This window comes from Prorops nasuta, unplaced genomic scaffold (assembly GCF_024137725.1).
Source record: "Prorops nasuta isolate Cenicafe-Biocafe unplaced genomic scaffold, Cenicafe_Pnas_1.2 PNAS00038, whole genome shotgun sequence".
NCBI lineage: Eukaryota > Metazoa > Arthropoda > Insecta > Hymenoptera > Bethylidae > Prorops > Prorops nasuta.
Window position 1 is genome coordinate 861,270 of NW_027116835.1, and position 13,293 is coordinate 874,562.

A 13,293-nucleotide genomic window follows, 5' to 3' on the forward strand; every position below is an offset into this window, starting at 1 on the left:
TCGGACGTTCATAGTTTCATAAATTTCTCCATTTTTCCCCGCCAGTGCTTATAAATATATATGTCGGTAGATGAAAAATTCGATAGAGCGAAGGATACGAGAGTGGGGATTTTTTTGTTCGGCGAGAATCACGCAGAGGAGCTATATACATATATATATATATATATATATACTATAGGGGGTACTCGTGGAAAAATAATGGAGTCTAGGCTAACGATCGTGTGATTTTCTCACATAAATTGTGGCTATAAGAGCTAATCGTTATACGGGATGGAATAACAGGTGAAAATGGCCGATAAAAAATGACACGATCGTTATCCGCGATCCCTTCACCTTGCGTCGAGGCAAACCTGACGTCGATCAGCGTCGAACGTTGCTGCGGAGAGGCAGCTTGGCTCTGGCAGTTGCTAGCGGTTTTACACGCACGTATGTAACACGCGTGTGGACGCGATGGCAAAAAGTTGAGCAGCACGGGGAAGAAGGCAGCGATAAACGCGACAAAATGACGTTCTAAAGACTTGCAACGGTGGCCTGTCCGCACTCTTGGAATTTTTAGCGAGGACTCGACGCGGCCTCCTAGAAAATCGATATATCCAAACGCTGCTGAATTCCTCGCATATATCCTGCAGCCCCATCCAAAGACAGACATATCCTTTCGTCACCGTGCGACCGATCGGCTATAGGATCGCCTTTCCTCAGGATAGCGCGCGTTATTATATAGGGGAGACCGGGGTAAAATAGGGTACTGGGGTAAAACAAGGACCCATTAATATAACATAAACTACATTTCTGATTCAGTCATTAATGAAGGTACGTAATGATGCCACTTGAAGATATTTGTCAGCAAAAATTTGTAAACATTGGCGCTTGATTACTTTCCAAATGCTTTATTTTTCATTTTTGCACATAATTCTTAAAAGTTTCCGATAATTTCGAAGTGTTCAGTACAAAATCTGGACTAATAGAGTAAATTTTCACTTAAGTCACTTAATTTGTAATATTTTTAATTATAATTTCGTTAGTCGTATTTTTAATTTACATACGATATATGTCTGTATAATATTTAAATACAATTTGTATGGTTAAGGGGCAAAACCGTACGGGGTAAAATCGGAGTCATACCTTCATTAATGACTGAATCAGGAATATAATTTTTGTTATATTCATGGGTTCTTGTTTTACCCTGGTACCCTATTTTACCTGGGTTTCCCCTAATAAATGTATTTATTTTGTAAAGAAATATGCGCATTAACAAAATTACAAGAAGGATCAGTATAATGCATAAAAAATTTAAAATGGGCTCATGAAGGATGAACTGACTAGAAAATTGAAGATTTACATAATTTCTTATGTAATACATGCTAAGATTGTATCAATTTTTTGTATCCAATTTGAATCCGTGGAGTACCCTATTTTACCCATGGGTCGGGGTAAAACCGTAAATTGTTATGTTTTTTTTAAATTAAGATTTGATTGATCAAAAATAAAAATAATTATTTCATTTTGTGTCACCACTTTAAAGAAGGTTTATATTAAATCAAAGTCGTTTTATTTTCATTTTTTTTAATATTAACCTAAATATAAGCCTTTATCCTTAAGGGTACCGTTTTACCCCGGTCTCCCCTATACCGCGCCTCCTCTCTATGTATATATATATAATTGCTGGGGAATTGAATGAGAAAAACCTAACTTTCTTACGCTCTTCATATATATATATATATTCTTACCGCGTTGGCAGTCGGAAGGCTTGCGGAAATGCAAGGATCCGAGGGAGCGATAAAAAATGTCTGGACTGCTGGGTTTCGGACGTTTAGAAAATAACGAGGGAATGATTACAGTTGTGAAAATTGTCGGAATCAGCGAAGAAGAAGAAGAAGAAGAAGCTGGCTGGTCGTATATATCGGGCCTCCACCACCGACTTGCACGCGGCTCGGCGTGCGTGGCTGCATAATAAAACGAGCAAAGCGATCGGAAGTCACAGTTTCCTAGCCACTCTGCACCGTTAGGCCTTTTCATCGGTTATTCCGGACAAGGAGGCGCGTCGACGTTTCTTCCTCCCTCGTTCCCTCGCATCTCTCTCTCTCTCTCTCTCTCTCTATATATATATATATATATATGTATGTGTGTGGAAGTTGTCGTGTCATCCGAATGCAGAGATTCTTTTTTTTTAATATTTCGAAGGAGGAGGAGAAAGTTCGAAAGGCGAGCCGAAAGAAATTTCGTCGCTTAATCTCTAATTTGACAGTGGGTGATGGTGTCGAAGCGATCGACGTCAGGTGAGAGATAAGAGGGATGCGTCGCGTCGCGTCGGGTCGCGGCGCGGCGCGGCGCGAAGACGAAAATCAGCTTGAAAGACGACACGACTCACATTCTTTGTTGCGATCCATCGAGTGCTGAAGTGGAGAGTCATCGACCTCCGCCTTCGGCGGCGACTGATTGCCCTCGTCCATCTCTGATCCTGGTACTCCCGAGGCGCTCTTCCTTCCTGCCGTCTCGCCGCTCCTTTTATCCTGCTGCGTCGTACAATCCTTCGACGAGCCTTTCTTACCGTTTCCAGCTTCCCTGCAACGTATACCAACCCCGTCAACTTTCGTCAATTATTCTTTCCGTGCAAGGAGGACCAAATGATTCAAGTCACGAATTATACGGGCTCTGAGCCTCAACTCCACGATTATATTACCTATACATATATATTTTGAAAGAACGGTAAGAGAGGGAAGGTTGACCAGCGAGTCAACGGAGCCAGGATTACGAAAAACAAGTGCGAATGGAGCTCGCGAAGCGTCCCAGCCATGTTTTTGCTCGAGTCGAGGAATGACGGATCAATCGACACTCGCGCTCGGACCGATCGGAAGGACGTTTTCATCGGAAAGCACCGAAAACTTCCCCCCGGCTAGTGGCCACTCCCCACCGGCATGCTCCTTCGATGGAAAGTAACAAGTTCTCGGGAAGGTTAAATTGCGCGCGGGCGCTCTCGTCTGACGCATATCTTCCCAAAGCAGTAAGTAGGTTAACGAGTACTGTCGTACGTTATTCTTGCCTCTATAGATTTCTTTTAATGCTTTTAATGCATCGGAGAGCTGATGCGTGACGATGCGCCGCCACCTAACTCTTACGTGCCGTGTCGTGCCGTGCCGTGCAGTGCAGCCTCGCTCATCTGCACGCGCCAAATCCACTCCCTCGAGATGTCATGACTCGTACAAACTCGATATGAATATCCTTCCACACACTGACAAAATTCAATGTCCCCTTCAAAGGATTACATCCATCTCTTTTGTAATCAGCGCTCGGCTACGGATGTAAACAAACCTTGTGGACACCTTCGATCATAAATCACCGCGCACGCCACTTTTTTCTACCTTTTAGTCGGTTTCTCAAACCTTCTCATCGAATACTACCGACGACGGACGTCCGTAGCGAGGGCTTCGTCATAATCATAATAAGCCTTTCTTTATAAAATTCACGCAACTATCTTTTCAATGGGAGAGATGGCCAAATGCATTCCGGTAGGAGGATAGGAGTATCGCGCGGAAGTCGATCGTTAAACATTTTATAACCTCGCCTAACTATCGGAACTGGTGCGGAGTGATACTAAATTGCGGTTAATCATCCGCCAAGAACAAGCGTTCGATGGCCGCTATTTGCTCGCTACCTTGCGATTTAACGGCTGTACCGCCGAGTAATTGACTCGAGTGTGTGTGTGTATGTGTGTGGGGAGGGGGGGGGGGAGATGAGATGAAAAAGAGGGAAGCGATTGTACTCGAGGCATCCGTCGCGTGACTCTCTTCTCGTGCTAATATCGTCAAAGTTTATCCACGATAATCATGGCTGGATCGCGATATATATATATATATATATATAGGTACGTACGTCATATGTATAAAGGAATAAAGAGAGCTTACTTCAGATCCCTGAGGTGATGCCTAGTATCCTTCCTGTCCCTATCCTTGTCTCTGTAGCTTTCGAGCTTCTTGGCCTTGGTCTTGTGCTGTTTGGAGTCAGACTTGGTGACCTTGCGCTCGAGGGCTTCGTTGGGAGTCTCGGCGAGCAGGGAATTCCCGTTGGTCGGTTGAACACCGGAAGTACTGCTGGGGGAAGACGTCGAGGCTCGGCTACTAGTGTAATCCTGCGCGAGTCCACCCCGTTATCGTTCGCGATTCGCTCAAGCACTCGTCTCGCAAGCTTACCTTAAACCACTCCGGATAAATGGCACTGATGGTGTCGAGAAGGTCCTGGTCGAGTTGAATCCTCCAGAATGGGGAGCCGCTGTCCAGCCTGTGGCCAGACTCTAAAATCAGAAAAATAATACTCGGTTAACGATCCTGCGTATCGATCTCGATATGGATCTCTTAGTTCAAAGGGCGATCCCAATGATTCTATCCATTGGAGATATCGCATAAGGGTAAAGCGTATACTATATCGAAATCTAAATGAGCCCTACACACGCAGATTAGACATTATCGGACTTTGCAATGAGAACATGTACCGATGCACGAACGATTTGTGGATCTCGGTACTAGCGTGTATAGAGGAGAGGAGCATCGAGGGTGGCGTTTCTACGGATATGGATCTATCGGTGGATCTCTCCAAGGGGACCAATGGTTCTTGCCGTTGGAGATATAGCATAGGGGTAAAGCGTATCAAAACCTCGTGGAATGTCGACTGTAGATTTCTTTGGCGAATTCCGCGGGATTCCCTGCCTAATTTAAACGTCGGCCTACCGGGGCCGGGGTACGGAAGGGGATGGAGGGATATCTCGAGCCGGCACACCGGCAGGGGACACCTCGTTACGACGGCATTCTCCTGCGGGGCCAACTGGACGCGTGCCCTGCCTTCGAGATGGCGTCTTCGACGTTGCAGGCCGCAGGGTCGTCGATCGAGACGCAGGACGCAGCCACCGACAAAAACCTCGCGCCATAAAACACGCCAAGACCTTTTCCCATTTCTCAACAATACCTTCTATCTCCCTCCCTCCCCACCTCTTGATTAAAAATTCTCTCTTTTTCCCGATCCCTCTGCTGTATACCCTTCCTCTATAAAAATACACATTTTTTTTACGATCAACTTTCATTACGATCGGCACACTCATGAATTTCAGTCCCGATCTTATCCAGCTTCCATCATAAAGTACGTGGAAAAAAAGAGGATCTTTCAACGAGCAAGAAGCAATTTGTAATTCGGTATATGACATTACCGGAGTTGTGGAATTTTACGAGAATTGTTAAGGTTCTTTATGGAGGAGGGTCTCATTTTTTCCCTCCTCTTCCTCGATCCGACTTTCACGGGATCGACAGAGACGATCGGATTTCACCTTAACCCAATAAATGATTAGTGGGTCGCGCGACTGATCGGGAGAAACGGTCGACGCGATCAGTATGCAGCCGTCGCGCAATCAGCTGTGGATCATTCGTCGGTATAAATCTGTAGGTCCGACGATTCGGTAAATCGATCGACGCGTGTCGCTTGGTTAGGTAAGGGTTGGAAAAAGAGGGTAGGGCGTGTTTTGACTGCTCGCATCGTTTCTCGGTACAAAAAGCAGCGGGGATATACCGATGCACGGACTAATGGCGCCAATTGGAGATTTCTACGCGGACGATACATCACTGCGATTCGCGACTCGATAGCGAGCGACAACATATCGGACGGAACCGAGCGCAGTTGGACCGCTTCGCCAAGGGTTAACGACACTGTATGCTTCGATCCACTCGACGAAATTCGATCGGGCGCCATCGAAAAAAGCAACCATTTCCATTGCACCACCCGTGATCATCCATCAATCGTCGCATGGAAAGGAAGAAAGAAGACCGAGAAAAAAAGAAATTAAATAATCGCGCAATATCTCTCGTATTTAATTGCCAGCGGTTGATTAAAAATCATTGAACGAGCGTCCGACCAGACTGATCCAATTAGATTCACCGGAGCAGTAGGCTGACCGATTTTAAAATTGGATGGTAAGAAGAAGAAAGTGCTGGATAAAAAGATCTTGGACGAAAACAATAACAGATCGAGTCTGCTAGAGAGGGAGGAGGTAAGAGTAAACGTGGTAGTAGTACACAACGCGGAGGATCCCGAATGCGGAATGTATTCCTCGGAAGCAGCGAGCACAAGTCGAAATTCGAGCAAATAAATCTTGCTTGATGCACGCGGCACAAATACATGAGACAGCGAGGGGAGTGAAGCGTAGTCGACTTGAGGAAGCCAGTCGAACACAAAGGAACGGGTCGAGCGTATATGAGGCTGTGTGTGTGTGTGTGTGTATGTGATACAGGCGAGTTCCCGGACGCGCTAGGTACCTATACCTATATATACGCGAGCGACGAAACACACACATGGAGGTAGACGACATGCGACTGACGAAAAGCTGCGAATACAGAGGAACGTGCACCGTCCCGTATGTAAGATCAAGTTAGACGCGCACGTGCAACATGGCAGCCCCTGAGTCTGGCCCGGGAAGCTTCTGCTTCTGAGTCATTCTCGTCGGATCCAAGAAGAGTCGATATAGTGGCGAAAAAGTGCCCTGAACACCGGGAATGTCGTTGGCATGTAGAGGGTGTTCGCATCTCCTACCGATCGTAGCTTCACCGCGCGATCTCAGCTATACCATTTCTTTCTCTTCTCTCCTTCATCCCCGCTTATTGGCCCTCTGCTTCCATCCTCTCTTTTATTATCGAGCACCTTCGCGAAATCCTCCGTGCATTATTGACCTTTTTTTATATCCTTGCTTCCCAATTCTTTCAAATCTGATTTTTTGGGAGCAGTGATTCGACTAATTTTCGTCGGTTCGGTCATACCTAATTTCTTTCGCTACCTACTACCTTCAGCCAATTCTCCCTGCATTACTCGCTTCGCGATTATTATTTCCCAATAGTTTAAATCTTCATTTATTTATTTGGAGCAGTACGTTTAATGAATTTCCGCAGGCTCGGTGGTGCATTTATCATTTGGCTCTGCTGCAGCTATACGGACGGTGAAAGATGAAGAAGAGAGAGGGTGGCCGGGTTAAAGGAGTCTGTGCGTGGACATTGTTTGTACGTAGCGTACACAGGATCCGAGGCACAAAGCGCCGGTCCCTCGTGACCTTTGACCCGGCCTCTAATGAGTGGCAAAGCACGGCCTATTGTGAGAGAGCGGATCTCCTCGTTTTCTTTCTCTCGTGCTTATCCCGACCCATTCCTCCTCCTCCACAGCTGCACTGCTCTCCTCGTGGCAACGTGCTGGACTACGTACAATGAATTTTCGATAATGAAACTCTTCGACTTCCCCCCCCCCTCCCCCCCATCATTCCACCATTGTAGTACATACTGCCGGTAATTAATGAAGTATAGAGAGAAATCACACGATGATTAATACTGGATTTATTTAGTGCAGGACTCGCTTGCTCTGATTTCGATCAATCCGATATTCTCTCTTATATGTACGTCGTTGCATCCTGTTTTTCTTCCCGTTTCTCCACTACTGCTGCTGCTTCTCGTCTCTAGTGTAAAAAAAGGTTTAACGAGGTTGGAAAATTTCCGAGGAGGATTTGAAAGGTTCTCGAGCGCATGATATTATTCCTGTGATTTCGTCTCGACAGAGACACCGGATTTAGTGGGTTGAGAAGACGTATACGCGTTGCGCATTAAATCCTACGAATCTGGCGTTGATACTTTCTGAGATCGATCGTATCGACGAGTGGGCGTGCGACGGGTCCCCTGGCGCCACGAACCAGGCGAGGAAAAAAGCAGCGAACAGAAAAGAGAAAAGAATAGAAAAAGGAATTAATATCGGGAAGACTAGAATCTCACTTGCCACTCGCTATATTTCTCATCGTTAGATTTAAATGTGTCGTCATCTCTCCACGCAGGCTTTCTATATACATCCCCACGCAAACTTTCGCTCGTAAAAAATTAAATCTCTTTACACACGAACCTCGCTCGATCTTTAAATCTGAATTATTGAAATTAATCTGTATAGGTATATTATAAGAAACAAGGTTTCAAAGAAAAAAGTGCAATGATTCTTTAGAGAGAGAAAATGCCGTGGTGAGAAAAACTGTGGGATTATTTTCGTTCGAATGAAAGATCCAGGTGCAGCTGAGGATGTTCTCGCGTAAATGGGTAGTAAAGTTTCCGCGAGTAAAATCGGTCGATGAAGGTTAGGAGGTGGGCACGTGGGGAGAGGTGGAGGAGAGGGGAGGGGCTAGCCCTTTGTTCTCCAGCTGCCCTCTTCGTCTCTCTCTCTCTCTCTCTCTCACGCACGCGTAACATAGAAGATGCAAGAGAACGGCTTCACGTTAATATATTGCGAGCGAAAAGTCCGCGTTGCTGGCCTATGCCGTGTGCACCGCCAACTTGTGTAGCGCGTCTATATACGTGTGTGTTTACGTGTGAAAGAAAACGAGAGAGAGAGAGAAGTGCGGGCGGTCGGGCAGAAACGTATTTGCAGGCGGTACGGGCTCCACTTAACCCGTAACCTTCGCTTTCGTATATCTTGTCGACAATGCGTCCCAATGAATTCAATACGGACCCCCCAGCCCATCTCCACTTGGTCGGACTTGCTCAATAATGTCCACTCGGAGAAATATGCCGCTGGATCAATGCTACTTTTTTTAGCACGTCCTTCTCTCCTTTGATTCCCGACCAGTGTTTATCTCCTCGAATAACCCCTCTTTATCTTTCGTTTACTTTCGTTTGTGGGCGGAATTTCACACATGACGCAATAAAGTATCCTTATAATCTCGCTCGATCTTTTCTTATACATTTTCCGTAGGAGAAGAAAATCTTTCGCGGAGATGTTATTTAATTGTCAATATGGACCCTACAGTAATTTTTCTTAACGAGACAAAGTTTCTCTCAAATCCTTTTCTATATATATATATATATATATATATATATATATATATATATATACATTAACGAAAGAAAAGAAAAAAGTATGTCCGTCACGAGGGGCGTTCTTTATTTTTCGACGGAGACTCCGCAGTGTAGCGACATTTGAAGAAATCCAAAAAGTTAAACTGGTCGAGCGAGGCAGGCAGGCAGGCAGCATTCGAGTGGTTTGCGTCAAGTTAGCAGAGTTTAGCAGCGCGCGTCGTCTACGGCTGCGTGTGTGCAGGTTGGCGCAACGCTGCCGGTGAAAGTCTCTCGCAGCGTGCGTGTTTACCCGCGTGATTGATGTCGCGCATTCAGAGAAATAATTACGCAAGAGGATCCTTTTTGTCTTAGCGGCGGCCCCGAGTGCCGAAGAGTTTTGTCACTCGAGAGATGTTAACGGGTATCACGAGCGATATTTTCGCGATAAAGTAGCATAACAGCCAAGGCTTCCTTTGCGCACCGGATCCTATATCTGGCAATGACATCATCGACGAGCTCGACGCGAGCATCGACAAGCATCAGGTGCTCGCTGCGCGTCAATCTCTTTCTATTCAGCTTCGCCTTGCGCGCGCGCTTCTCTTGAAAAATTGCCCACCTTGTTTGCTCCTCTCTCGCCGCACGACTAATCTCCCACACGTACTCCCAAGCTTCGAGAAAATAAGATAAATAATTGGCACACGCAACTCTGATCCTTCGCCAGAGAATCGAAAGTGATCAACGACGGATTCGATTTAAGCTTTTCGATCAGCCTCGGTGGGTTTAGCAACGGGAAAAATGATGACGACACGAAGAATTCGATTGGCCGATAGGAACGGATAAGACTGGCCATTTGCACTTGGTGCTTCGGAACAGAGAAATGACATCATCGTGATATTTAGCCTACACCTAACGCGAGAACGCCGTGCGAAGGCGTATCAGCTGTGATATTTCCTGCCTTATTCTCCCAACCTGGAGTCCTACGCTCCCGTAGCTTTCTTACACAGCGCCCGTCTACCGTCTTACGTCATAGTTGTAAACAATCAACGCCACAATATTGATACACTTTTTGCCTCAATTGCGCAGGAATGCGAGAAAGAGAGTCGGAGATTCACCGGTCGATCGACGTGGATGAAAGAAGGCCCAGACGCAAATGGTTTTTAATCCGGAGGACCAAGGGATGTCCTTTTTTATGCGATTGGTCGAAATCCTCTTATCTGTCGGTCGATCGAACGACATCAGGATCGAATATAAAGGCGAATGGTCGACGAGGGGTGCTAAGGCTGTTTCGGTGATGATAAGTGGATAAGAGAGTAAATGGGAGAAGGGGAGTTGTGTCGCGCGCCGCGTGTGTGGGTCGCGTGTCGGCTTATGCCTGGCCTAACTAGCGAAGCGTGAGATGACGAACGGCCTCGCAGTGATTCGCTAATGGCTCGCTACCGCACGCTATCCCCTATCATCCTCCTCCTCCTCCTCCCAACTCCCAAGTCCCAACTCCCAACAACTTGCGAAAGTCCCGTCGGTACTCGAGATTCGCTCCGCTCCTGCCTACAACATCTTTTACTTCGCACCAGTGAAAGTGTCTTGGAGATTCTCGCGCGATCCTGGACCAATTTACTCGACGGGCTATTGCTGAAAAAAATATGAAGAAACATCTGGCACGAGCATCAATCATCCATTACGCGTCACCCGTATCTCACGTACCATTAATCAGCGTTGCTCATTGTTTTCTATAATAGATCGACTCGAGGGAGTTTTAAATCGTTGGGGTATATGGTTTCATTGGCTGCGGAAAAGAGAGAAGAGTTCTTTGTGGGATCTAGAAGTTGGTTAAGTCGACTGATGAATAAAAAATTGCAGCTAGGTCAAGTGGATATTGCAGGTGCACACGCGGGACTACGATGAGGTATATATATACGTCTTGCTAATAGCTCGATCGTATGTGCTACCTACTGGCGACGCATAAATACTCTTTGTCCCTGTAAGATTAAGCGCTAACTTGCAAATATACAAGAACTGTACGGTTCAACTGCACGAATTAAAGAAACGCTCTCGTAATCTTCTGAGCGTATATAAGTGGAGTAGGAGTAGGTAGAATTGATTGTCAAGATGAAGAGGAGGATGTAATCGTTGGTGGGATCGAATAGTTGCGTTAGAATTCAGTGCAATATTGTGTTACACCAACTATACGGGAGCGTTATAATAAAAATGCTGTCTAGATAAGAGTCGTGAAGATAGGGAATAAAAAAAAAGGCCAAGGATGTGCGCGTGTTGATGGAAGCACGGGGGTCCGGTTTTACGAGTGGACCACCACCTAACGGGGTTAAGGGCCACGTGACGACACCCAAGTGTCCCAGATTTTTTTAGGGACACCCGTTAGACACGAGCCAGGCCGGGCCGTTGCTCGTCGTGTCCTACGGGGGTGGAGTGTTTGTGCTGTTGACCCGAGGAGGACCGGTTCGGGTCATTTCTTCCTTTCTCTCTCTCTCTCTCTCTTTCCAACTCTTTTTACCTCCTCCAGATATCTCAGCTCGACGTACCTATACGCGTGACGTCATCCTAGCGGAGGCGTGATAGGCTACGTGCGTGCGTGCAGTACCCACGCGTCTCTCAGGTGCGTACCTGCGCACGAGCCATCGAACAAACACTCTCCAGTCTCAGCCTGATAAGTACTGTGATCATCTTCGTCGTAGCTCATTGGGTATACGACCTAAAACTTCGTAAACTATTAAGACGATCGGGTTGGAGATTTAAGTATATCTGTCAGCCATTTCAATAAATTTGCTGGTCGAATTAACCTGAATTATTTGCATGCCTAATGGGATATCTCCGATTTCGGCCGCAGCGGAAGTATTAAGAGAAATCGTTGGGTAGTTTACCACTACTACAGCGTAGGACCGAGAACGATTTGTGAGAGGGAGCAAATCACACATTTTGCGCGACTTCCGCTGAATTCTTGATTGGCTGCGAGAGAACGAGGGTGATAGGTAAAAAGTTGGCCTCTAACAGCGGCTAACTGATATAGGAGGATGACAAGAAGCTGGCCAAATGATCGATATTGGCGCGGATCTCGGAACTCGATCGTTGGCGGCATAAAATTGCTAATTTTATATCCTCCCGAGGCAGTTAGTTGCTACTGGTGACAAAGGCAAGAACCGACTAATTAATAATTCCGTCGTATCTGTCGATTTCGTCGTAAAAATCCAATGCCCTCCTCCCTTTTTCGATCTTGCTTCCACGAAGGTCCTCGACGCTCGTCTAGATTTATATGTATAAGCATGGCCCTACGGTACACGTTCCTCCTCCTTCTCCTTCGTTGGAAGAAGAGGAGAGTAAGAAAAGTGCGAGGACTATATCCGCGAAAAACTGGAACTCAATGAGCTTCGGCGAAAAAGGAAGCTATCCGGCTCGATTAAAATCTTGAAATTCATTTTGAAAGTATAGCAGAGAAATTTTTTCCTTGGTATGTTAATGGTTGAACCCTGTCGAAGGTTGTCTACATTAAGATCGAAACGTGATGGAGATAAATGGACGACGTTGAGTATCCAATGCGTGACGCGATCGAGCCCTTGATCCATTATATATATATATACACACATAGAGATGGAGAGATTGTAGAAGAGACGAAAACAACACAAGCAACGGCTACTGAAAAATACAAAATTGTCCTTTGGAAGTAAATAGCTGAATATTCTCACGTTTTACAAAGAATTTCCAATATTCCCAAAAATCACAAAACCAAGTGCAATTAATTTCATGAATGAATTTCACTACAGTTTTCTAATATAGTTTCGCTGTTGTTGTTGCATTGATCAGGGTGAGTCGATCAGACGTGAAAATTGAGAAATTTTGTAGTTTTTGGTATTCGATCGAAGCAGAGTCCTCTGCGTGTAAGAGTTGTCTATATAGGAGGATCGAGCTGTAGATGGCGAGAGAGACAAATGGTTGGCAAGTTTGGAGCGCGTGACTCTCGTTGATGCCGATCCATCGAGTAGCTGAAGAGTGCTCGTCCACGTTAGAACAGCTGGCTCGCATTTAAGAGCCACGTTAATTACCTCGTAAGTTACACCCACGAGCCGTGGAATCTTAACCGGAGCCCGCGGGTGGTTCCCCGCTTAAATCCTCGTACAATTAAGTGCTTATTTTTATTTTTACTCGCAAAAGTCCCCCTCGATCACGATCGCTATTAAGCCTCCCCTCGCAATGACGAGACTCATCAAAGGGACGAAATTCAACGCAATCGCACAGGACAAATTATCCTCCTCCACTCTTCAATTTATAGCTCATTCTCGATTCGCGCTAATGAGACTCTTAAGGCCCAAACCGAAAACTTTATGAATTCCTGATTTTTCTGCAGAACGAACATTTCACGAGTTCCCTGTTATTCCCGCGATATAACGCACTGCAGTTGCTACGCTGCTCCGAGAGAAAAACTTGCACCTTATACGTTAAAGATAAATTCTTC

The 13,293-nt window shown here is 45.9% G+C and overlaps 1 protein-coding gene across 1 annotated transcript in view; it reads right to left on the bottom strand.

Annotated features, from left to right (window-relative positions):
* Positions 1–13,293, bottom strand: part of Mrtf (Myocardin-related transcription factor) — a 163,122-nt gene that overhangs the window by 52,549 nt on the left and 97,280 nt on the right. Inside the window, exons 4-6 of the mRNA XM_066744314.1 lie at positions 4,188–4,288; positions 3,903–4,126; positions 2,369–2,562 (exon numbers count right to left, since the gene is read on the bottom strand). Of these exons, the coding sequence (XP_066600411.1) occupies positions 2,369–2,562; positions 3,903–4,126; positions 4,188–4,288 (519 nt within the window). The remainder of the gene's footprint in view (positions 1–2,368; positions 2,563–3,902; positions 4,127–4,187; positions 4,289–13,293) is intronic.